Source organism: Mus caroli, chromosome 4 (assembly GCF_900094665.2).
Source record: "Mus caroli chromosome 4, CAROLI_EIJ_v1.1, whole genome shotgun sequence".
In the NCBI taxonomy this organism is placed as follows: Eukaryota; Metazoa; Chordata; class Mammalia; order Rodentia; family Muridae; genus Mus; species Mus caroli.
This window is the reverse complement of record NC_034573.1, coordinates 67394454-67419734: the sequence shown is the minus strand read 5'-3', so window position 1 is coordinate 67419734 and position 25281 is coordinate 67394454. Positions and strand designations below refer to the sequence as shown.

General features: G+C 38.2%; 1 protein-coding gene across 2 annotated transcripts in view; it reads right to left on the bottom strand.

Annotated features, from left to right (window-relative positions):
- The window catches only part of Frmd3 (FERM domain containing 3), a 181601-nt gene that overhangs the window by 15383 nt on the left and 140937 nt on the right, over positions 1-25281 (bottom strand). For both annotated transcript variants that reach the window (XM_021160425.1, XM_021160424.2), the window contains exons 10-13: positions 24537-24625; positions 23218-23292; positions 22876-22944; positions 15532-15656 (exon numbers count right to left, since the gene is read on the bottom strand). In XM_021160425.1, the coding sequence (XP_021016084.1) occupies positions 15532-15656; positions 22876-22944; positions 23218-23292; positions 24537-24625 (358 nt within the window). The remainder of the gene's footprint in view (positions 1-15531; positions 15657-22875; positions 22945-23217; positions 23293-24536; positions 24626-25281) is intronic.

The window sequence follows — 25281 nt, the reverse complement described above, 5'->3', positions numbered from 1 at the left end:
CTTCAGATAGAGTATTTTCATTACTATTATTTATAAATTAGGCCAAAATTTCCAAGAAACTTTAGTTATCTACTGGTAAAATTTTTGGAAGAATGAAGCCTTTTTTTTTTTTTTTTTTGAGACTGGGTTTCTCTGTATAGCCCTGGCTCTCCTGGAACTCACTTTGTATACCAGGCTGGCCTCAAACTCAGAAATCCGCCTGCCTCTGCCTCCTAGCCCTGGCTCTCCTGGAACTCACTTTGTATACCAGGCTGGCCTCAAACTCAGAAATCCGCCTGCCTCTGGCTCTCCTGGAACTCACTTTGTATACCAGGCTGGCCTCAAACTCAGAAATCCGCCTGCCTCTGCCTCCTGAGTGCTGGGATTAAAGGTGTGCACCACCACACCTGGCTGAAGAAATTTTTTAAGAGTTGCTTTTACATCTACAGCTTTTTACTCCAATTCATATCAGTTTATTTCTATAGCTACATGTTCAGAAGGCAAATTAATTAAAGTGCTTGAGATTTTAAAAAATGTTTATTGAAAAATACATCTTTCTTAATATTAATTTTTTTTACATATGTGATATCTAGCCCCTTTTTATGTATGTAAAAATTGTCTGTGTTAATTATGAGTCTTGGGTGAATAATTAGAAATGATAAAAACATCAAAGAAGTGTTTTCTATAATGGAGCATGGATAATAGAACATAAAATTTGCAAGCAGGTAAATCAATATATCAAATGTAAAACAGAATACCATTCATAATTCCCCCACTTTTTTATCATTCAAAAAAATCACCCAATATCTTCTGGTAGCTCCATCCTAAGAGCAGAAAATAGTTTAAATGGAAAATATCATGCAACTAACACATATACAGTTGTTGGTGTCTATATTAATCATCACCTACTGCAAATGAAATTTTTCTGATGAGGACTGAGAGATACATTCATCTTTAGGTATAATTATATATCAGTAGCTACTAGTTTAGTTCTATGTCTATTTAACACAATAACAGAGTCTCCTCTATGGCCTAGTTTTTTCATTCATTAATTTATTTATTCTCTTTATATCCTGATTGCAGCTTGCCCTGTCTCCTCTCTTTCCAGTCCCACATTCACAAGTCCCAACTTCTATTAACCTCTCCCTTTCTCCTCAGAGAGGATACCACTATGTCCTGGGATAACAAATCCCAGCAGGGCTAGGCAGATCTTCTCCCACTGATGCCCAGTATACCCATCCAGTTAGGGGAAGGGGATCCAATGCTAGGCAGCAGGTTAGAGATAGGCTCGTTACAATTGTTAGGGGACCCACATGAAGACCAAGCTGCTTGTCTGCTAAAAATGTGTAGGCGGCCTAGATCCAGCACCCGCATGTTCTTTGGTTGGTGGTTCAGTCTCTGTGAGGCCCCATGGGCCCAGGTTAGTTGACTCTGTAGTTAGTTCTTTTTGTGCTGCCCTTGACCTCTCTGTCTCAATCCTGTCCTTAACACTTTCACAAGACTCCTGATCTCTGCCTGATGTTTGGCTTTGGCTCTCTGTATCTGTTTCTATCAGATTCTTAAGAACACAAGAAATATGGGAAGAAAAGCCAGAACTGAATACAAAACAAAACAGTAGCTCTGTGAATTTATTGTCTTCCCATGAATTATCAATTCAACAGTAAAAGTCCCTAATAAGGAAGACTTATGTGAACATGGTTCACAAGAATAATTATAAACATTTTCAAAGAGTTCAAAGGACTTAAAGAAGAGACAAACATTTGACTAAACTTAAATAGGATAGGAATCAATTGATTGAAACCCCAGAAAATACAAATAACTGAATGAAATAAGGAGGACACGGAATGATACAAAAAATAGAATTTAAGATAGAGAAATATTGAGGAAACCCAAAACTAAAATGAAGCTGGAAATGAAACATTTAGCAAGTGAAATACATAGTTGAGTGAAAAACCTCAACAACATAATCAATAATGAAACTAGAATATTAGGGCTTTATGAGTAGTTATATAAATTGGTTCATAAAAATTGAAAAATAAAAAATAAACAAGGTCTTTGGAACACAATAATAAGACCTAATCAAAAATAATGGGCACAGAAAAAGGAGAATTCTACGGCAAAGGTGTATAAAACAAAGTCACACACAGAAAAATTACCTATCTAGATATTACTTCATTAAGCATAGAATTCGGGTAGGAATTGTGCTTTATCTTATCAATATTATAAATTCTTCTAGTTTGCCTACCACTTTCAGGCATCACTAACTACAACACATATGTTGACAATGGACAAAGAATATTGCTCTCACTGGTTTTTTACTACATTGTATAAACATCTTGATTCTTTCTTTGTCTTTTAATGTTACTAAAGAACCCTCACATAAATTAATCAGTTTTTTTTTACAATATGCCTTGACAAAAACAACAACAACAAAAAGGAAAAGTAGTAATCTATACACTTTTCTTTAAAAATTTTTTCCCACTCCATAAGCTGTAAACCACTTTGGAAATCAGTTTGGCGGTTACTCAGAAAATTGGACATAGTTCTACTGGAAGATCCAGCAATACCACTCCTGGGCATATACCCAGAAGGACACATACTCCACTATGTTCATAGCAGCCTTACTTATAATAGCAAGAAGCTGGAAAGAACCCAGATGTCCTCAACAGAAGCATGGATACAGAAAATGTGGTACATTTACACAATGGAGTACTACTCAGCTATTAAAAACAATGTGTTTATGAAATTCTTAGTCAAATGGATGGATCTGGAGGATATCATCTTGAGTGAGGTAACCCAATCACAAAAGAACACACATAATATCCACTCACTGATAAGTGGATGCTAGCCCAGAAGCTCAGAATCCTTCTTAGAAGGGGGAACAAAATACCCATGGAAGGAGTTACAGAGACAAAGTTCAGAGCAGAGTCTGAAGGAATGGCCATCCAAAGACTTCCCCACCTGGGCATCCATCCCATATACAACCACCCAACCCAGACAGTATTGTGGATGCCAACAAGAGCTTGCTGACAGGAGCCTGATATAGCTGTCTCCTGAGAGGCTCTGCCAGTGCCTGACAAATATAGAAGTGGATGCTCACAGTCATCCATTGGACAGAGCTCCCCAATGAAGGAGCTAGAGAAAGTACCCAAGGAGCTGAAGAGTTTTGCAGCCCCATAAGAGGAACAACAATATGAACTAACCAGTACCCCCAGAGCTCTCTGGGACTAAACCATCAGTCAAAGAAAACACATGGTGGGACTTGTGGCTCTAGCTGCATATGTAGCCTGGCTGGATATCAATAGGAGGAGAGGCCCTTGGTCCTATGAAGGTCCTGTGCCCCAGTATAGGGGACTACCAGGGCCAGGAAGCAGGAGTGGGTGAGTTGAGGAGCATGGGGAGTGGGGAGATGATAGGTGATTTTTGGAGGGGAAACTAGGAAAGGGGATAACATTTGAAATGTAAATAAAGGAAATATATAATAATGATAATAATAATAATAATAATAAAAAACAAAATCATTTATCTTAATTAAAAAAAAATCTTCCACAATGTAGAATTTTTCCTTTCTCAGAGCTGGAGACATTTTTATATTGAGACATTGTGGAAATTTTGCTGTGATCAAAAAAAAAAAAGTAAATAAGAGGCTATTTTTACATTTGTTATGAAATCAATTGACAGGAAATGAGAAATTAATGTTTCATCCATTTCATATATGAGCTGCTGATGCAGTGGGAACTGGAGGACTGATTGTAAAATACAGTAGGAAATGCAGAGGTATGCCAAGGTATTGAAAAATCCTTAATTAAATAATATTTCTCTTCTTCTTCTTTTTTTTTTTTTTAAGATTTATTTATTATATGTAAGTACACTGTAGCTGTCTTCAGACACTCCAGAAGAGGGCACCAGATCTCGTTAAGGATGGTTGTGAGCCACCATGTGGTTGCTGGGATTTGAACTCTGGACCTTCTGAAGAGCAGTCGGGTGCTCTTACCCACTGAGCCATCTCACCAGCCCCAATATTTCTCTTCTTAATAAGAGAAAATTTATATCATTTGCAGGCGTATGTTCAAATGTATTTAATAACTACCATATTTTTCAAACTCTACTCTCTGCACTTGGAATATAACATAGTTTAAGCCACCATCCACCATAAAACTGATACCATGTATATAAACAAATAGTAAGAATATGCATACATTTAGTTTGCCTTATAAGGCTTAATGCCATCTATATGTTCTAATTCAAGAACTATAATCTCGTTATAAAAAATCATAAAATATCTCATAATATATTAAGTATGTTATAATTTTATTTTGGAGTATAGTCATGGCTCTCTAGACCTGCTATCCATAAATGGAGCACCCATGATTTAAATAATGTGAAGATGAGAAATGCTTGCTTCTTCTCTTACTATGAAGAAATTCAGAGGAACACACCACTATGACTTCTTCTCCCTTTTCTGAATATAGAGTAAAACATTTATTTAGCTTAATATTACTTAGCATAACAAGGTGTCATCTTGTTCTGTGGGGATATGCCTTCTCCTTTTCAGTTAGCTTTTGCTTCTCTACTTCTTTGTCATCCTTCTTGTTCTTCCATCCTTCCTATAAAAATGGATGCCATATTCATCCTTAGCTGTCCTCTAAAGATTTAGTCAGAGTGCATAACTGGAATCAATCCTATTTCTTTAGGCACAGGATGACAGCCAAGAACAGCTCATACTGGAATTTTGAAATATGAACGTACCAGAATTTTGAACTGTGACCTTCAGTCTTATCTCAGTAGACAGAAGAACACAATTCTACTGCAGTGAAGGCTTTATCAAAAGACAGCATCATGTTTCCAGAACGGAGCAACAACTCAACTTGATTTTATTTAAAAATACGTACTGAGCTTTTATTATATTTCAGAACATTGATTCCAAATAAAAAGTTTAGAATAACCAATATATAACTCTTTATGCTTTTATGCTTTTAAATAATTAAATGTATTAGAACTAATTTAAATAATGAAAGCTAGGTATCCAAAATAGCATCAGTTTAACATACAGCTACATGAAATAATTAGTTAACCTTCTTCAATGCAACCACAAATGTAAGATTTATGTGTGTTGCACATGTATAGAAAGTTTCAGTTCAGACAAGCCATGCTGCTGATGGTGCTTAGCAGCTATAGTAGGCAAGCATGATGGACTGCATAGCTCTCACCAAGGTGGTGAGTTTTTTGCATGCTCCACCTTCATCCCCATCACCATGCTGACATTTCCTCCACTATATGTAAAATTGGAAGAAGAATTAAATTGGATGAGTTAATAAAATTTGTTCATTGGCCAGGGCATGGTTCACTTTCAATTCAAATAACATCAGGTGAGTAAAGTCTAGCCCCAAGAATAACAACAAATACTGCTTTCATCTCTAGTCAAATGGATTTTAAGTTAAAGAGTTAAACATAACATTGTAACTGTTAGCCATTGGAAAGCACTACTCTTGTACATCCACAGCATAACTGTGATTGAATTTTATAGTGGGATTTTAAAGGATCAAGCTTATTTCAATTTTCATCATATGCTTTTGACAACTCTACTTGTTAGCTTGACACAACTTAGTCTCAAGTTGTGACAGCATGACTTCCCCACAATTATGGATTGTAAACTGGAACTGTAAGATAAGATAAACCCTTCCATTCCTAGATTGCCCTTTTCAGGGTATTTTACCATAACAATAGAGAAAGTACCCAAGGAGCTAAAGGGGTCTGCAACCCTAGAGGAGGAACAATGATATGAACTAACAAGTACCCCCCAGAGCTTGTGTCTCTAGTTACATATGTAGCAGAGGATGGCTTAGTAGGCCATCAATGGGAGGAGAGGCCCTTGGTCTTGAGAAGATTATATGCCCCAGTACAGGGGAATGCCAGGAAGCAGGAGTGGGTGGGTTGGGGAGCAGAGCAGGGAAGGGGTTATAGTGGACTTTCAGGATAGCATTTGAAATGTAAATGAAGAAAATATCTAATTAAAAAAAAGAAATGAGACTAGAAAAATTCTGCAGCTGAAAAAAATTTTAACTGGTTAACAAATATGTTCACCTGTGTCATACACACACACACACACACACACATACATACACACACAACAAGTATATTTCAAAGACACTGATTACAGAGAAAAAAATTGAAAGTTTTGCATGCATGTATTTTTCTACTTTATCTGGTAAATTACTGACAAAAGATAATTTTATTATTAAAATATTTTTTCTTTTTTAATGACACAGGGGTTATGTTCAAAATCATCATTTGGAATTCTTCATTGTTTTACTACATTATAAGAATATAAATAGAAAACAATTTTAGAAGGAATTCTATCAAATTATATGAAATTTATGGGTGTGGTATGGCTTAATCCTGAAATCACACTTTTTCTGACTTTTGTCTAAGAAGGAAACTTGTCACTGTTTTGGAGCCATTATTATAAACACTTCTAGCCAATTTCTATCTCCTGTCTCCTAAATGCCAGAAGGGATATCTGGTTTTTCATTATCTCTCTTCCTGTAAATGGGAACCTGTGTTAGGAAACTATATATGAGGATGCAGATAAAACTGAGAGGTACCTGAACATCTTATGAACATGGCAACTGAACTGACTCTATCTCCCTTCTCTGTGCCTTCATGTAATAAAGCCTGGAAAAGAACATAAATGGTACATTTCCAGGAATCTACTTCACTCCTACTAGACAGGCATACTGCCTTCCTTCTCTCTCTCTCTCTCTCTCTCTCTCTCAAAATCTTTATTCAATGTATGAGTGCTCTGCTGCATATATATCTGCCTGCCTGAAGAGGGCATCAGACCCCCCCCCCCAGATGGTTGTGAGCCACCATGTGGTTGCTGGGAATTGAATTCATAACCTCTGGAAGAGCAGCCAGAGCTCTTAACCACTGAGCCATCTCACCAGCTCTGCCTTCTTTCTCTTAAGCTCTATAAAACTCCTTTAGAACTCTATCCTCTCCCCTATAGGTGGAACAACAATATGAACTAACCAGGACCCCCCCGGAGCACATGACTCTAGCTGCATATGTATCAGAAGATGGCCTAGTAGGCCATCAGTGGAAAGAGAGGTCCATTGGTCGTGCAAACTTTATATGCCTCAGTATAGGGGAACGCCAGGGCCAAGAAGTGGGAGTGGGTGGGTGGGGGAGCGTGTGGGAGACTTTTGGAATAGCATTGGAAATGTAAATGAAATAAATACCTAAAAAAAAAAAAAAAAAAAAAAAAAAAAAAGAAATCTATCCTCTCTTTGGTCTATGAATTCATGTTTTAAATTCATAAGTTAAATATCTAGAGGCAATGGTATGAGATGGCTTTGGTAGTCACTGAATTTCTAGGACCCAAACCTTGTCTTTCCTAAGTTACAGACCTGATTATTCTGAAGGCTGCCCAACTTTCCCCAAATCATTGGTTTGATAGGATAAGAACTGAAGGATCGTGAATACAGAAACCAATGCTATATTTGTTCTTTTGCTTTAAATTTACCATTCCTACACACACACACACACACACACACACACACACACACACACACACACACACACTTTTCTGCCTTCCAAATTCAGATAGAAACTTATATATAAGTTTCTTGTTTCCCTTTGCACCTTCCTTTAACTTAAGCCTCATCCTTCTTTTTTTCCCCTTTCTACTTTTTGTGGAACACCTTTGATGCACCATGGTCTTTGAATTTGTTCCTAAGTAAAGAAACAGCTAATGACCAGCTTCCAAAGGGTGCTCTAGCACTTTGAGATGACTGGACCATGTGCATACATGGCAGCCCACCCTTGTGTCTGGAGCCTGCACAGATCCACCAGGATCAAAACAATAAATCGCCGTGTGTTGGGCAAACTACAACCAGAAGTGGGAAGGAGGCTGTTGTAGTTGTGTAGAAATTACCTAACTGTTGTGGACATATGGAATGCTCTAGGGGCTAGTGGTGGGGACTCTGGTTCTGAAGTGTCCTAGTGCCTGCTCTTTGGCTGAGACAGAGTGCTATTTGCACTCTCAAAACTGCTCCACACTCTTTGTTTACTTTTTTTCTGCCACATGGTGTTCTGGTTGCCCCCTGTGTTTGCTGTCACTTTCCAGTTGCTATGACATGGACAGGGTCAGGGAAAAGAGTTTCTGCATACTATCTCTAAGTTCATTTAGACATCTTTTCCAACTGTGTTCTGTATTTACTCAACTTCAAGGAACATGATAAATAAAAGTGTGGCTTTTAAAAAATCAAGGTGCTTTCTTTAAGTGAGAAAATCACCCTTAGCACTCTCATGCTTTCCTCTTATCTAGACTGAGGAACATCAAACGAATTAGCCGATTAAAACTTTGAAGAAAAAGAGGTCCAGAGTGAATGTCTATTAGAGGTGCAACACAGTCAAGATCCCTACACATTAGATAATCTTCAGAAATTGACTTCTTTTCCAGTTATCAAGGTTGAACATTTACTCCAGACATTTAAAAATTTATAGTAGATCCAGTATCAGTATCAGAGTGAAGTTGATGAGGATGCTTAGGGCTGATTAGAACGATGTTAGTAGTCTTCTAGGCTTCCTTTTCTCATGATGGCACATGAAAGAAAAGAGGATACAAGAATCAAGGTCTTATCACAGAGAGCAGCTAGCTAGCTTGACAGGCTCCTCCTCATGGCTGCTTAAGAGGCAAGGAGAGTAAAGGGAAACATGCCAGATGATGCTTTGGAAAAGAAGGCAAAGAAGATAAGAACTCTGTAATATATCCTTTTTTTGTCCTACAGATAGGTAGCTGTTTATCTCTAACAAAGATTCCTTCAGACTGAATCCTTGTGTACTGGTAGCTCCTCAACCCACCTATGTTAGAAAAGAAATGCCTGATATTGTTTTGTACTTTAGAATGGCCTGAATACAAATCAAACAAAAGACAAAAATGGCCTGTAGATGGAAGTATTACTTTTATATCATTTTATAATAATATATGTTTTGCAAGAGACAAAAAAAAAAAGCAAATAGTTTGAGGTTTCTTATGTAGTATTTACTCAACCCAGATATACACAGGAGTGATATATTGACCTGGCATTCCAACATGCCTCCACTTCAGGGGAATTCCCAAGATGTTAGTGGCCTCTTACAGGGTTAATCACTCTTTTTTTTTTCCATTAGATATTTTATTTACATTTCAAAAGTTATCCCATTTCCTGATTTACCCTCCAGAAACCCTCTATTCCATTCCCCTGTGACCCCACTTCTATGAAGATGCTCCCCGACCCACCCACCTACTCCCGCCTGCCCGCCCTCCCATTCCCCTATACTGGGGCATCTAGCCTTCACAGAACCAAGGGCTGCTCCTCCCATTATGCCTGACAAGGCCATCCTCTGCTACATATGCAGCTGGAGCTGCATATGGTCGTTCCATGTGTACTCTTTGGTAGGTGGTTTAGTCCCTGGGAGTTCTGGGATGGTTTGGTTGGTTGACATTGTTGTTCTTCCTATGGGGTTGCAAATCCTGTCAGCTCCTTCAGTTCTTTCTCTGACTCCTTCATTGGGGACCTCATTCTCAATCCAATGGTTGGCTGTGAGCATTTACCTCTGTATTTGTTAGGCTCTGGCAGAGCCTCTTAGGAGACAGCGATATCAAGCTCCTGTCAGCAAGCACTCCTTGGGTTTATCACTTTTTTAATGATAGGAAAAGGCCTTGGCCTCAGAATCCCTGGGTTCCCTCAAGTATATCCTTCCTTTCTCCCATTGCAGGAGACAGGTACTGACCAGACATGGACACCACACTGAGTGTATACTTTCTGTTACTCCAAGATCTGAGACACAAAAAAGGTAATCTTGGAAAAATTTCAGAAGACCCTGAGAAATATATTTAGGTCTTCCAGGGACTCACTTAATCCTCTGACATAGTCTAGAAGAGTGTGATATCACTCCCAAATCAGTTGCTGATCCTTAATGAAAAGACTTCTATAGACATACATACAGACATACATGAAATGAATAGAAAGAGAAGCCCTGTAACAGGTGAGGTACAAACCACAAGTAGAAAATAATTTTTCAACTGGAACAGGAGCAATCACATAGGATGACCCTCACTGGGACCTTAATTGCCCTGTAGGGGACCAAAGACAGACTTCTTTTTATGTCTCTTAGACATAAAGGCTCAAGAGAATTCACTATAACCCCTTAAATTATTCCAATTCTTCTCAAGTTACTGGGAGGCTCTTAAGGAGTCACCCTCAACCCTTGTAGAAAGACTGAGAGTGATTAGATTAAATATAGGAACATAGACCCCCCTCCTCTTGATCTTGAGACTGCTTTATAACTCAATCCACTCCAAACAGGCAGAAAGTGAAAAGGATCCCTTTATACTTTGAACACATTGTAGACCACATCCTTAAAGCTGCTACTAAAATCTTTTATAACCATGAGCAATATTTAAAAAACAATGAACACCACCAGAAAAAGATAGCCTTTGTGACTATAGTAACAGGCTTAGAACCTAGCAAAAAGGAAAAACGGTTGTTTCCTGTTTTTTATTGTAGATTTCTACAGGGTTATTTCATCATCAAGGGGATTATTGGAATCAATCGCATCAGGATATTAACTAGGCCAGAGCTAACTTCCCCGCCTTAAATTGGTTGTTAGATGGGATGCCATTAAATGTATTGATAATTCATGGTGGAGTCAAAACGGACACAGTAGGACTGATAAAGCCTTAGAGAAGTATCTTAAGCTTTCTCTTTCTAGTAGTCCTGGCTTCATGACTACAAGAAATCATGTATATTAGGATGCATATTTTCCAACTGGGATTCATATAATGACATTAAGTGATTCTGAGGCACTAACCTTTGGCTCAGACCACCCTAAGAATAGATCAACAGACATACTTGGGGATTTTCTTAGTTGGAAGGGTGACAAATAAAACCTCTAGAGTACCCTGCCAAACTTACATTATGATATTGCTGGACTTGAAGTGAAAAGGTTGACTTGAAGCTATCCAGTGATAAGGTTATATACCTTTCATTTTTATTTCATTTATATGTCTAAAGGACATCATGTGACAATAAAAAAAAACTTACTAAATATACTGGAAAGGATTTAAAACCACATGGCTTTAGATATGCCTACAGCAACTTAAGCCAGTACTCGTGCTATCATACACATTCAATTCCTAATAATTTTGCTCATGTTTCTTCTGATCTATAAAATCTACAAGAAACAGATTCAGAACATGTCAGACATCATCATGCAATTGAGTGGAAATCTCTGGAGATAGATTTCTTTTGTTCATGGTGGAAAGGGCTTATCCTGTATTATAGTGTTAGTAGTAATTCTATTAATCTCTAGATCTTTTATAATAAGAGCTGTTTTAATTTTTATCTCCTAGCATTTAGAGCCAATCTACATGCAGATGGTCCTTTGACAATCTAATTCATCTAAGTATCCTTGATCATTCTTCAAGGCTTGAACAGGAACCCTAAAATTCCCCTGTGTTCAAATTATTTGATGCTCCTTTATCTGACTCATTGCTTTTATTCTTCCTCCCTCAGACCGCTATGAAGGCACCAAAGACTTCCCTATCTTGCCATGCTTAGTTATGACACAAATAGAACCACTGATATAGTGTCAATTTTCTCAGATACACTCAATAGAGTGGTATCCCAACTGCTACATCTAATGAACCAATTTGTCTCTCAATAGAGATTGGTCATGCTTTAAATTATTTAATAATAATTATGTTTGCCTTTTGTGGGGGAATTCATAAAAATAGGATATAGAAACTGATCAATGAGGTTTAGTGTAGGAGATTAACCCCCCCCCCCAATAGAATCACCAATTTTTTTCCATAGATATCACTTGAAATGTCCTTGAACCTGTTAGGAATTCTGTCCTTACAGAGGTAAAAGATGGCCGAAAGGTCTTTCTTCTTAACTCTGTTCCCTTAAATGAGCACCCCACTTTGGAGACTTTATGAGGATGAGCATCTACATCCAGACTCTAGGACACTGATAGACAGACAGGGAAAGCTACCATAGCTCAATACTAAATATGGTGAATGTCCAGCATCTTCCTCATCACCTAGACGTGAGGCAAAAACCTGAAGGGCTTTTTCTTCAGCTAGCAGGATTCTTCCTTTTCCAGATGATGAGTCCAGGCTGCTCAGATATATTCAAGGCAGGTCCTGAACATGTTTAACAGAAGCTGTGGGCCCATTAGCTGTCCAGTGCTTAAGTGACCAATCTAAATTGGGAAGGGGGACCTGATCTATATCACCATAAACATGTTTTCTTGACACTATTGACCTACCAGTTTTCGTTTCTTTGTTTATGCAGATAAACCCATAATAAATGGAAATAAGATCCATCTCAGGCTGCCAAAACCACTTATAACCCTTTGCCCTCCATGTAAAAAGGTGATTTTTTGGATCACTCTCTCATCTGTAATGTATGATCTCTACATAGCACCCCCATGTGCGTGTGCTTTTTAAATTATCACAAATATTGTTATCTGCTGTTGCTTGCTGTGTCTGAGATTCCTCTTGCCTTTTAATTCTTTAATTGGCTTAGGAAATGAATCAGATTAAGACCTCCTAGATGGAAACAAGGACATTATCAAACACAGGAGATACCTGTGTACCTCAGATGATCCAACTAAACTGACTAGTTCATTTTGTCCTCATGTCCATCCATCTATACTCATAGATCAGTGTGTTGCTCAATACTCATCATAGAAGTTTCTCCTTGAGGTAGACGATAATTACTATGACTCACAACTGGACAATGAAATGGAGTGAGGGACTTTGGAGCACCCAATCCTAAATAGGATGTCTTTATCAAACAACTCCCCTTGAGACTCAGGGATCTATATGGAAAAAAAGTTAGAAAGATTGTAAGAGGTAGAAATGAATGACTCCAAGGAAACACTATCTTCCAGGCCCAACAGGACTCACACACAGATAAACTCACAGAAATTATGAGAGTAAGCATAGGACCTGTGTGGTTTAAGCTAAGAATCTCAGCACTGAGAGGAAGAAGTGGATACAGGGTTTCACCCCTTACTAGAAAGGTTTTTACAACTGATAACTATTGGCAAAGAAAAACAAGTTTTTTTCTAATTCCAGTGGAGGAGTGTCACTGGGTACATTGACTGTACTCCAGGGCCAGCCCCATTCCCAGGAGTGGTTGATTCACACACACACACACACACACACACACACACACACACACACACACACACACACACAGAGAGAGAGAGAGAGAGAGTCCTTCCATAGATAATTTATCAGCTTCATTTCATGTCCTGGAATTCTTCTTTGAATGAAATTAAAATTTGTAATGGTCATGGTTATCCAAGTTTGATTGAGGAAAAGTGAGAAAGATGTGACTGACTTGTGGAGAAAAGACAAATTACGTGCGGGATTGTGCCTCTAGATTTCTATACAGATCGAACCTAGATGGAAAAACAAACCTAAGACCCAAACAGGTTGAACAGTGTGCATGAGGTCATTATTGCTTTGGGACATCCATCAACCATGATATAAAAGGGAGCCTATTAGTAGAGTTTTTAGGGTCAGAGTCTGGACTGTCACAGCTCTCAATAAGGCACACTCAAGCCACATATCCTCAATAGGCCAATTATACAAACAAATAATAGTAAAAACTACAGGGGTAAATATTCAATGATGCCATATTGGGAAGAGAAACAAGGAGACCCAATACACATGCCCGCAGGTCCACTATTGTGTCTCTAACATAAGGTTTGCATTTACCTAGAAGACCATAGATTGAAGCATCTAAGTAGTCTTAGTGTATGGTGCCACACATCATCATTGCTTCATCTCCACTCTTTTGGGCAAAATGATGAACAAGTTGACAGCAGTATACAAAATCTCTTTCAGAGAAATAAACTTTCCCTCTGCTGGAAACAGCCTTCAGATGTTTCTTTCTCTGAGCATGGGATTCCTGGATAAATGTCAACTGCATAGTCTATTATTTAAATAGTCTTGTAGACAATAGAAAGAAAACTTCCTTTCTATGGAAGAAATTATTAGCTTGAGGTTGAGGTTAAACTGTCAGGGACATCTGCCCTCTTGACACTGTCTGATATCTAGAGTTTCCGAGAGCAACCATATCTCACATAAAAATCTTAAGGAGAAACTTGTTTCAAGTCAGGCTTTCAAAAATTTAATTTATACACATTAAAATTACTTTGATATGAGTAGTGTGACTTTGCCTCTCTTGGTGTCTTGAAGAAGCAGTGTGGTGAGGTTCTTCCTTGAAGTAAGTCTTTATAAAGTGAGAATATATAAAGAAGACAAATGAAAAAGAAGTCAGAAGTAAAAATAAAAGGAGGGTGAGGATGAAGAGGAGGAGAAATGGCAGCAGCAATTTTAGCCTTAGAGGTGATGCACAAACTTTTACTATCACTTAAGAATACAAAAGCTTTTTAGTTGAAGTAGAAACTACTTAGCCTTCATCAAAACTATCATGCAGGGTGGGAGTGTAGCTCAGTTGATGGAGTGCTTGCCTATCATGTATTGGTTAGGTCTCAATCACTGCATAAAATACTATGGTGGTGCATGCCAGTCATTCCAGTGTTCAGGAGCTGGAGGCATGTTCAAAGCCATACCTGGTACATACAGCATCCGAAAGTAACCTGGCATACATGAGATCTTGTCTCAAAACTAAACCAAGCCAAAGTGATCAAACAGATTAGAGAGCTGTCAAAATCCATGTAGAAACAAAAGGCGTGGGAATTAAGATACCAGGAAAGGAGGATCCATGTAGATGGACTTGGGGAGGATTGTTTATAATCATCAATTCAATTTTAAGTAGTATAAAAACCATTCTTTCCGTCAAGATGTTCTGCAATGATGAATGTTCTTAGTTTCAGATGGAGATAGTGACCACCAGCCACTGATGGCTACTGAGAAGTAGAATCTAGCTATCATTACTGGGAGTTCGGGTTCTAATTTTAATGAATTATAACTGAGTTTCAATAGTCACTAAAAGCAATTGCCTTGCTTAACTGTACATGTGTTGTACCATTACATTTTTCTTTTTTTCTTTTCTTTTTTATTGGATATTTTATTTATTTGCATTTCAAATGTTTTCCCCTTTCCAGGTTTCTCCTTCAGAAACCCCCTATCTCATTCCCCTCCCTCGAATCTATGAGGGTGACCCCCCCCCATCTTCACGACCTGGCATTCCTCTACACTGGGGCATCAAATACTCTCAGGATCAAGGGCTGTTCCTCCCACTGATGCCCAACAAGTCCATTCTCTGTCACATATGTGGCTGGAGCCATGGGTCCCTCCATGTGTATTCTTTGGTTGGTGGTCCAGTTGCCAAGAGTTCTGGGGGGTGTGGCCGGTTGAAACTGTTGCTCCCCCTATGTGGCTGCAAACCGCCTTAGCTCTTTCAGTCCCTTCTCCAACTGCTACCATTACATTTTTCATAAATAATTTTAGAAATATTTTAAATTCACAAAATGTCCACATTCCTTGGCAAGGTAGCTTTTGGAATGAAGTGGTGAACTTACCCTCACCCACAGGAACTTCTTCTTCCTGTTCAGTGGGGGAAGGAAGCAGGGGCTGCAAAGGTTCCATGTTGATGATGAGCTGTTTGTTCAAGGAGTGAAAGCTGCGACTCTGAGTAATGTTGACTCTAAAAACAGACATAAGCCAAATAAATGTAGTATCTGCTACAAAGACTGGCCCCTCCTTCTCAGTGGCAACCTAACATGAGAACTACCTCTGGACACATAAAGAGATTGATGCCAATAGTAAAAAAAATGTCCTGACATTTTAGATACCTAGCTCTCCTTGTCATTAAATTTCTGACAAGAGTCTATATTGGATATTCAAGTCTGTAAATTAAAGTTCCCCATATGTCATCAGACAAATATATGTTTGGTGACAGAACACACACAATTTTTAAGTGGACACAGGTAACACACTGTGAAGTCTGCTAGCACTGAATCAGACAGGTAGAACGGTAAGTGCCAGTAGCTCAAAGCTATTGAACCACCACCCGAAATCTTGTTCAGACAGAGGACACAGATGATCTGCCACTGTGAGCTGTCTTCATGTTGTCAGATGTTGGTGTTTAAGATTTCCATTCATGCCCTCCTTATCAGACAGCCATGAAACCCAGTTCTGGTTCTCCTTTGGAAAGGCATTTACATAACAGGAGCTATGACAAGTAGCAGATGGCCAGGAATCTGTTGGTACTTTATTAAAACTATTGTTTGGCAGCTGGAAGTCCATTTTCATTGCCTGTTACAGGCAAACCAGCTGTGAACGCCAGCATAGAGGGACGTGAAGACCTGAAGGTAGCCATTAAATGCTTAACTTTCTCCAGTTTCTTGTCAAAAACACATCAACCAGTCTTTTGAAATGCAGTCAAATGTCTCTTCTTCGAAGCCTTCCCTGGTTGTTCCCTTTCTTCCTTCCTTTTCACATACTACTCTCTCTTCTTTGACAATTCATTATGTTCATTACTTTGGTCAGTCTGCAATTTCTATTGTACTAATCAGCCCAGTGTGATGAGAGTACTGACCATTCTTAAGTACCTCACAGTGTCACAATCTATACCATCTTATAGGCTTTTCAGGTCCTAATCTGAAGTAAACTGAGTACAATTTTAGCTTGATATAACCTGGAACTTCAGATTGCCAAGAATTTTCTCAGACTGGTCATTTCTGTTAGGACGTTCATAAGAAGACGAAGATTAGGATGTCTATTAGCATCTCAAATTGGAAACTCACAGTTGACACTGGATCCATGGGAAAATTATTGGGACTTGCCTCACCATAGAGTCATTTCTTCCTTTATCATTCTAGAAATAGATGTTGGAACTGATGTGTATGTACTACATGATGTGCTTATTGTGTTGATAGGTAGCTCTCCCATTAAGGAAAACCATTGTCTAGAAGGCAGACTTCCACTTTTTTTTTTTTAAATCTGAGACACATTATGAGATACATTTTGTGTTATCTATTTTCCTCCCAATAGTCTCCATTTGGAGATGTTAAACATTTTGATATTCCATTCATGACTGAATTGTCCAACAACTGCTTGGTTCTGGGTCAGACTGAGGTTTCCAGGGTTGGCTTCCCAAGTATAAGTCCATTTAAGTACTGGATAAAAGGGGGACAACTTGGCCCCTATATACAGATTCATGCTGCTTTATTGTAGTAGAGGTCTATGGCTGATGGACATGCCCGGCATTACGTAGATGATTCTTGAGGGTATTATAAACCTCAGATTTTAAATAACATGACAGAGAAGGTCACAATTTTTCTAGTAAGTACAAGACTCAGATAAACCCAAAGGAATTTTCTGCAAAATTCTAGGGCTCCAAGCCATAGGATTACTGGATAACGTGAGAGAAAGAAAGAACAAAGAAAGTTATGGGACAAATGGATATCTCTCACCTATTGTAAAATTCTATGGTCTAAATTTTATTTTTTGTTTTAATTTCCACTTATTAAAATATTTTCAGAAGAAAGAGAAAATATATAATTTCTATTGTGGTGTGGTGGTCCGTAAGAGGTAGGATATGGATATGATTCAGTCATGAGAGCCCTCATGAATAGTCTAGAGTTCTTATCAATGTACTCTGAGGGCCAGTGGGGTGGTTCAGTAGGTAAGGACACTTGCCACTATACCTGATGGCCTGATTATTTTTAATCCCATGGCCCCATGGAGAAAGGAAGGAACCACTTCTTTAGTTGTGCTTTTACACTGCATTGCACCCTATGAGTGCACTTGCCTCCCACATTCTCTAACTACATGAAAACCAAATAGAACTTCAGGGCAGTCTGTTTTCCCTTTCCTTCAGTGTCAGACATGCGACACATTTCTGTGTATGGAGTAACCCTCACAGGACATCAAATCTTTCAGTGTTTCAGTCATGGGCTTCCCATCCTTTAGAACTGTGAGGAATAAAATAGTGTTGTGTATAAACTACCCAGTCTGTGGTATATTGCTGTAGAAACTTAAGTACACTGTATCTTCTATTTCCTTTAGACTAAAAATTGTCCCTGTTTATCTATTTGAAAAGGCTACAAAAATGAACACTGACATGACTGTCATTTGAAGCAACCACTCATTGGAACAATGGCTAAGAATGAATAGAATAAAACCTGAATAGCCAGTTCATTTTACATACTGGCTTATACACACTGCTCATCTTTTCAGTTTTCACAGAGTTCCTATAGTCAGGTGGGATAAATATTATATTTGTACTGGTAAGAGAAATTCAGATTCAGTGATATCATATAACTTGATTAAAAGGAGTAATGCTCTCTTCTATAAAGGTCCTAGGCTATCTGACAAAACTCTAGAACCAGGCACAGATAGTCTCACTTCTAATTGTTGCTCAGACATGTGATGATCACCTCTGTGTAGGGTTCAAAATACTCACAAAAAATATAGGTTAATGCATTGCCCTTGGTTGTCTCCTAAAACCTGAAGGTGAGATCTCAGTGTATCAGACAAACATTTGTGTGTGTGTTTGTATGTATCCACAACATTATATTCATGTAGATTTTTGTAAATATACACTAATACACACATGCACATATATGCAATATATACATATAAACACACACACATATGTCATGAAAGGAGTTGGAGTGGACAGAGCGGTGAAAATGATTTAATATACCCAAGTATGAAATGCTCAGAAAATAAGATTCAATAAAAACAAAAGGGCAAACTCAGGAATCAAATCCTTGTCTAGTACTTTTGTTTAGGCCACACTTTCAACATTAGTGAATGTACAGCATCACAAAGAGATTTGTTTTACAAGTAATAGTTCAAGGTTGAGGCCATACAAGAAGGTCCTACTGTGTGAAACGCTTTTCTGAGAATTGCCAAGGTTCGAATTGCTTTCACCTCTGTCCTTCCTGTTCATATCCTGAGGTATTTTAGTCAATTTTGGGATGTTATAACAAATATAGAATGATTATAGTGTAAAATATAAAGAAAAATGCATTATTTAGATTACAGGTCTAGATACTGGAAACGTCCTGAAAGCATTGTGTAGTCATTGTCTTAGCTCTTGGTGAAAGCCATATGTTGGCTTACCTCATGGCAGACAATGTGGAAAGACAAAGTGGAATGTTCAAAAAGGCAAATGTGAGGCAGCAGCATCCTTAAAAAATTAACAATTTGGTTCTAAGAGAAGAACGCAGTATCATCAAGAGATAGACTCCATCCATGAGGGCAGTGCCTCCATGATTCAAACACGTTTCCTTTAGCCTTACTCTTAATATTCTCACCTCCTCACAACTACTCTATCGGAATCAAGAATCTGGAATAGAAACCTTGGTGTCCCTCAAACCTTGTCATGAAGGAACTGATTCCTATACCACTCTGGAACATGTGCTGTTTCTACACTTACAGATCTCATCTAGTAACTCTCTGTACAAAATGACTTCCTGGGTTCACAAGCCACTCCTGTTCAATTGAATAAAACTGTTGTTAAGAAATCTGTTGCAGGAAGAAAGTTTGTAGAATTCATGTGGACTTTAGAGTACTGATTTTTTTTCTTAGCATGATAAAAGCTTGTATTGAAAGATGAGCAAAGTGAAATTGCAGCACCAGGTCATAAACTGATGACAGGTAAATGCAGGACATGAAAATGGTGACAAGACAGGATGAGTACAATGACATTTAAGACAGTCATTCACCACTCTATAATCAAACGAAGTAATGTTGGCGTACCATTCAAATGGATTTCAATACAAATGTATCCTCCAGACTCTACTTCCCCATTTTTACAGTGTTGTGGTTTGAACCACAGGCCTTTCAAGGCTGAGCAAGTACTCTATTGACCCAATGTCCAGATCTAGCTGCCCTGTTCTAAGTTAATAATAATAATAATGAGATCATTGCTCTTATATGTATGTGTATACCACTTTACATCGTAAAATACTTTTTAAAGCCCCTAACAAAATTTAGAAGTAGGTCAAGGCAATATAAGAGTCTCTTTTCACAGATGGGTAAACCAATAAACTAGGAAATTCAGTGACTTACCCAGACCACAGAGCTGGCAGGTAATGTAGCAAAGATTAAAATCTATTCATTTGTGTATCAGAACATTCTTGTATCTTGCAGGTTCTGGGTGTTCTGTGTATCCCCTGGTGGTGGATGCTATGCTCCGAGCTGCAGCCCTCCTTCTGTTGTGGCCCTTGGCTAGGCTCAGGGATTCTTCCCCAGCAACCAGCCCAGGAGAGCTTTCCCCAGGATCTTCCCATGCCATCAGTAAAGGCCAGTGAACTAATGTCAGAATGAGCTTCTCTTTCTGAAGGAAAGAATAATCCTAAAATATTCCCAGTCTGTTGGTTTCTGTCGCTTTATACATAGATTTCTTTCAGAAGCAAGAATCTATTAGCCTGTCTTTTTTTTTTTTTTTTTTTTTTGAGAAGTAGAGTCTCAGGTGTGAGGACAGATAATAAATAAATTATCATTGCCATTATAGACTAACATTTTTTCCTGAAGAATCCCCACAAAATGTAACCTCACTACTACATTTTAATTTTTGATTGCTACATCAAAGAAGCATATATATACATGTATATTTATATACACACATATATGTATATATGTTTATATATATATATTAAGATAATGGTAGAAAAGAAACATGTTTTTCTATGTAATATGAATTCTAAGAAAGTAGAAATTACATGAAAGTGTCACTGATTACTACTTCTCTGACCAATGTGGTGCCTTGGAGATGTTAAGGACTTTCAGACTAGCATCTTGGACAAAACACATGTCTAAGAAAATGATTAAATCTCAGATCAGTTAAATAGAAGGAACAAATATATCATTAAGGCTATTTTCTGTCCAATGTTTCTGAAAAAGTGAAAATGGTATATTTTATTGTCCCCGTCTTCATTTCTGCTATGCCAGACTTTTACAGCTTATGAAAAGGGAGAGTGTTCTAAATTGTCTTCTGATCTTTGAAAAGTCGGCCACACATTTAGATATTGCATCAAGGCAATATCTGTTGTTAAGGCACTGTCAATCGATAGTTCTTACCCTCTCCAACCTTGTAGGTTTCTTCTCCTCTTTAAAGCTGGACTCCCCTTAGGACTACCCAAAAGCAGAGATGAATCATAAGTTGTTTATATCTGCATCAGTTCTCCTGAAGAGTTTAGCTATACTCAGCTTTTCGGGAGACTGGTGTTATCAGGATGCCCTTGAATGTCTGGCTTAGCCTACTTTCTGAGAGGACACAACTGTCTCCTCCCTATAACTGCCAAAATAAAGTAGAGTACCACTGAACTCACCCAAGATTCTTGAAAATGGAGGAACCTCAGCAAATCTGAACACAAAGGAAATGTATTTGGGGTCCAAAGTTGAAGAAGGAAAGGCAGGTGGCAACTATCCTGTGTGAAATTCCCTAAATAATTTATCAGAAGTGGAGGCCTTATGGGGAAGTATGGGGGTATGAAAGAAGGTTTTGGAGATAGGACTTGAAAGGTCAGTGGAAGGTAAAGGTGAAGGTGAATAAGAATAAAGTAGAATGATTATATATATATGTATATATATATATATATATATATATATGCCAAAATGAAACTCATTATGTCATTTGATAACATAAAAACAAAATTATAAAATAATTTAGGTTATGATGATTTTTATTTTAGAGGATGTGGTATTATGAGAGCATTCACCTTAAGACAAAGTTTGAACTTTAGGATATATATTTGTTTTTGTAAATTGTAGTCACATAAAGTCAGTCTGTCAGAGAAAAGACTTAATTCCTAAGAACAAACTATAGATTGTCACTTTAAAAAAGATGTGCAAGATGTATACAGGAGAATGAGAATTTTAAGGTTGTCTTGGGTTACAGAAGATCTTGTCTCAAAAAAATGTGTAGTATGAATCTAATAATGGTCATGCCTCTCATTTCATGGTTTGGTATTTGTACTATAGAGGCCATATAAGTGTTATAAAATTATCAAGTGGAAAAGCAAGCTGGCAAAAAGGACTGGAATAATCCCTCACTTCTTCATAAGGCTAAGTAAATCAACGCTTTGATCAAGTATAGAGGCACCCTAAAGTCTCTGAGGTAACTTGTGGTTCATTATATGAAAACACACACTCATGAGTGGAAACTGGGGAGCCCAATGAGACATGAAATGCATGAGGTTGTGTGTAGAACTGCATGTAGCTCAACATATGTGAGAAAGCTTATGATATACAAAAGATGATCCAAGTGATTCAAACCCCTCAATCGTTTATATAATGTTGGCTTTTGGAACTGCTGCTCCCTTTCCTTTCCCCATCCTCCTTCTTTCTTGGATCTTCATGTCACTGGTTAATAAATTGTCACTGCTCTACTATAACTGCATGCCTCTGGACAATCCACTTTCCAGATACAGAAGAACCTATCCATCAGCTGTTCATTCATAAAGACCCCGAGAAGCAAGCCTGACCATGTCTTATGAGCAAGGTATAGTTAGGACTGGTCTATGAGTGAAGTGTGACAGGGTGATGGAACAGACAGAAGTAGCAGGAGCCATCCAGTAGCATATGTCTTGCTTACTCATGTAGCATTCTAACTCAATATCTATCTGCATACTATGTGATGTAGGAGGGAATCCAAGCTGCCTTGAGGGCACAGACCTGACAAAGGTGAGGGAGATTTCTAGAGAAATGAATCACTTGACTTCATGCTGCATGCCTCTATACATAGAGACATACAAGAGGTATCAAAAGTTAGGGTAATAGTTATTATTTTTTTTTGTAGTTGTTGAAGGATGAACCTAGAGTCTCATGTGTGGTAATCTAGCTTTTAAGTGCCTTTGTCTGTCATTGAAACACCATCCCCACAAAACAAAATAGATCACCCTACTCACCTATGCACCTCAGGAGGATCCCTCTGGATTTTGGAGCTTGCCTCTACCACCTCTTTAGCAACTTTACCACTATAAAATACACAAATACAATGTATGTAAGTAAGCACTCCAAATAATGGGAAAGCATGTGTACATATTCCCAAGGTGGCTTTAAGAGTCTATCCTTTCCCTTCTTCCATGGGAAAAATTTATCTGGAGGTTTAGGGTGCCTGTCAGGAGGATAACTTTGTGAAATGGGAAACAGACTAACTGAAGGTAAAGCATAAAACTACAAACAAAAATTCAAATGTAAATGAACTCCCCACCTCAACCCATCACTGCAACAGACCCATTGTTACCCACCTGTATCGAAATCTACTTCCTTTAAAAAATATCTTGCTGCTTGACACAGTCTTGATCTGACTGGACTTTGCATACCTTCAAGGAGAAGCACAACAGAGGTGGTAGTGAAATATTCAAGCAGGGCATGCAGTACAACTGTGGTAATTACCAACTTCAACTTTTAGAAAGACATTAATTTTACATGACGAGCAAGCTTACACACACATGATCAGGAGGGGTTTCTCAAAAAATAGAAATTTTATGTACATTATCATTTGATATGTTCAGCAGTGATCAATGCTATTTCCTTTTGTTGTTTGTGAGCACTGGTCATAAGCCACACATTTGATTTTTTTACTCCATTTCTAGTTCAGGCCTGCAAGAAAGTTTCAGGTATGTTGATGACTAGAAGGAATTGTGTAGAACTGCATGTAATAGGGTAACTCAATTGTCATCAGAGATATTTATTCCAACATTTGATGGAAGCAGATGCACATATCCACAACCAAATATTAGGTGGAGCTTGGGAAACCTCAAGAAAGAGTGGGGGGAAGAACTGTAGGAGCCAGAGAGGTCAATGGCATAAGAAGAACATGGGTCACAGAATTAACTTAGTGGGAGTCATAGGGGCTCACAAGTGTCTGAAGCAGTCATCACAGAGCCTGAATGGCTTGGTACTAGGTCCTCTGCATACACATGGAGTTTTAGCTTAGAGTGTTTGTGTGACCCCTATCAGTGGGAATGAGTTATGTTTCTGACTCTTGCCTGCTCTGAGAACCCTATTCCTCCTACTGGGTTGTCTCATCCGACTTTAATGAGGTTTTGTCCTTTGGATTATTGCATTGTGGTATATGTAGTGTTCAGTTGCTATTCCTGGGAGGCTTGCTCTTTTCTGAAGGGAAATGGTGGCTTAGTCAATCTGGTGGAGAAGAAAGGGGACAAGACTGGGAGGAGTGGAGGGAGGGAAGACCGTGGTAGGGTTGTAGTATATGAGAAAATAATACATATTTTAAAAAGGAGAAAAATACTTCTTAGTTTTTGAATTTTTTTGAGCCCTCTCTGTTTGGTTTGATAGCACAGTTTTAATTGGGCTGTTCATTTTCTTTTTGTTTATTTTTTCAGTCCTTTGGATATTCTAGATACTAATCCACTATCAGATGTGTGTGGTAAATAATTATGTCCCTCATTCATACTGTAATGTATTTAAATGTAATGTCACATTACATTAAATAGACTATAAAGAGGTATACTAAACAAAATAAGTATATAGTCACTGGTAAGGCATAAAGGGCTTCATGGGTACTTTATAAACCTATAATCAAAGAAACACAGAGTCTTACTTATAAAAGGCTTGGTTTTCTACCCCACATTTCCATAAATGTTTGCAGGCAGCTGGTGTTGAAGTATGGAATGCCAAAACAGCATTTTTCTATTAAAAAAATAACAAGAAATGGCATATTAAACACAGTTTATGTTATTTATGCTTTTCAATAGATATTTGTATCCTACTATATTTTTTTTTTATTGTACATGGGTGTTACTTTAGGCATACGGGTCTGTATACATTCCTGTATGGAGGCAAGAGATTGATGTTGGATATCTTCCTTTACCACTCTTTAACATATTTTTTGAGACAGTTTCTTACTGAACCTGGTGTGCACCATTCTAGAGTGGCAGACCAGCAAACTCTACAGATAGCTCTCTTTCACACCCAGCTGGGGGCAAGGGTATTTAAACTAAAATCATTGTTGTTGCACAGTAAGCACTTTACCCACTGAGCCTTCTCTCTAGGAACCCCTCCAATATTACTACGTTCATTAAAGCTGAAATGGTATGGGTTTTTCCTTACTCATTAGATATCACTAATCTATTTAAGTGCGATAAAAAGCTGATTGATTCATAATTTTTTACCAATACTCAGGTATCACCCACCTCTCTATCAACTTTTGATTAAGTTAAAAATTACTAAACTGGGAAAGTAGGAGCAGGAGAAAAGCACCGGGGCAGCTGGGGCGCAGGGTCGGCTGACACTCGCCAGCTACCCACAACACCTGCCACAGGATCTTAAGACTTCTGGTGAGTGGA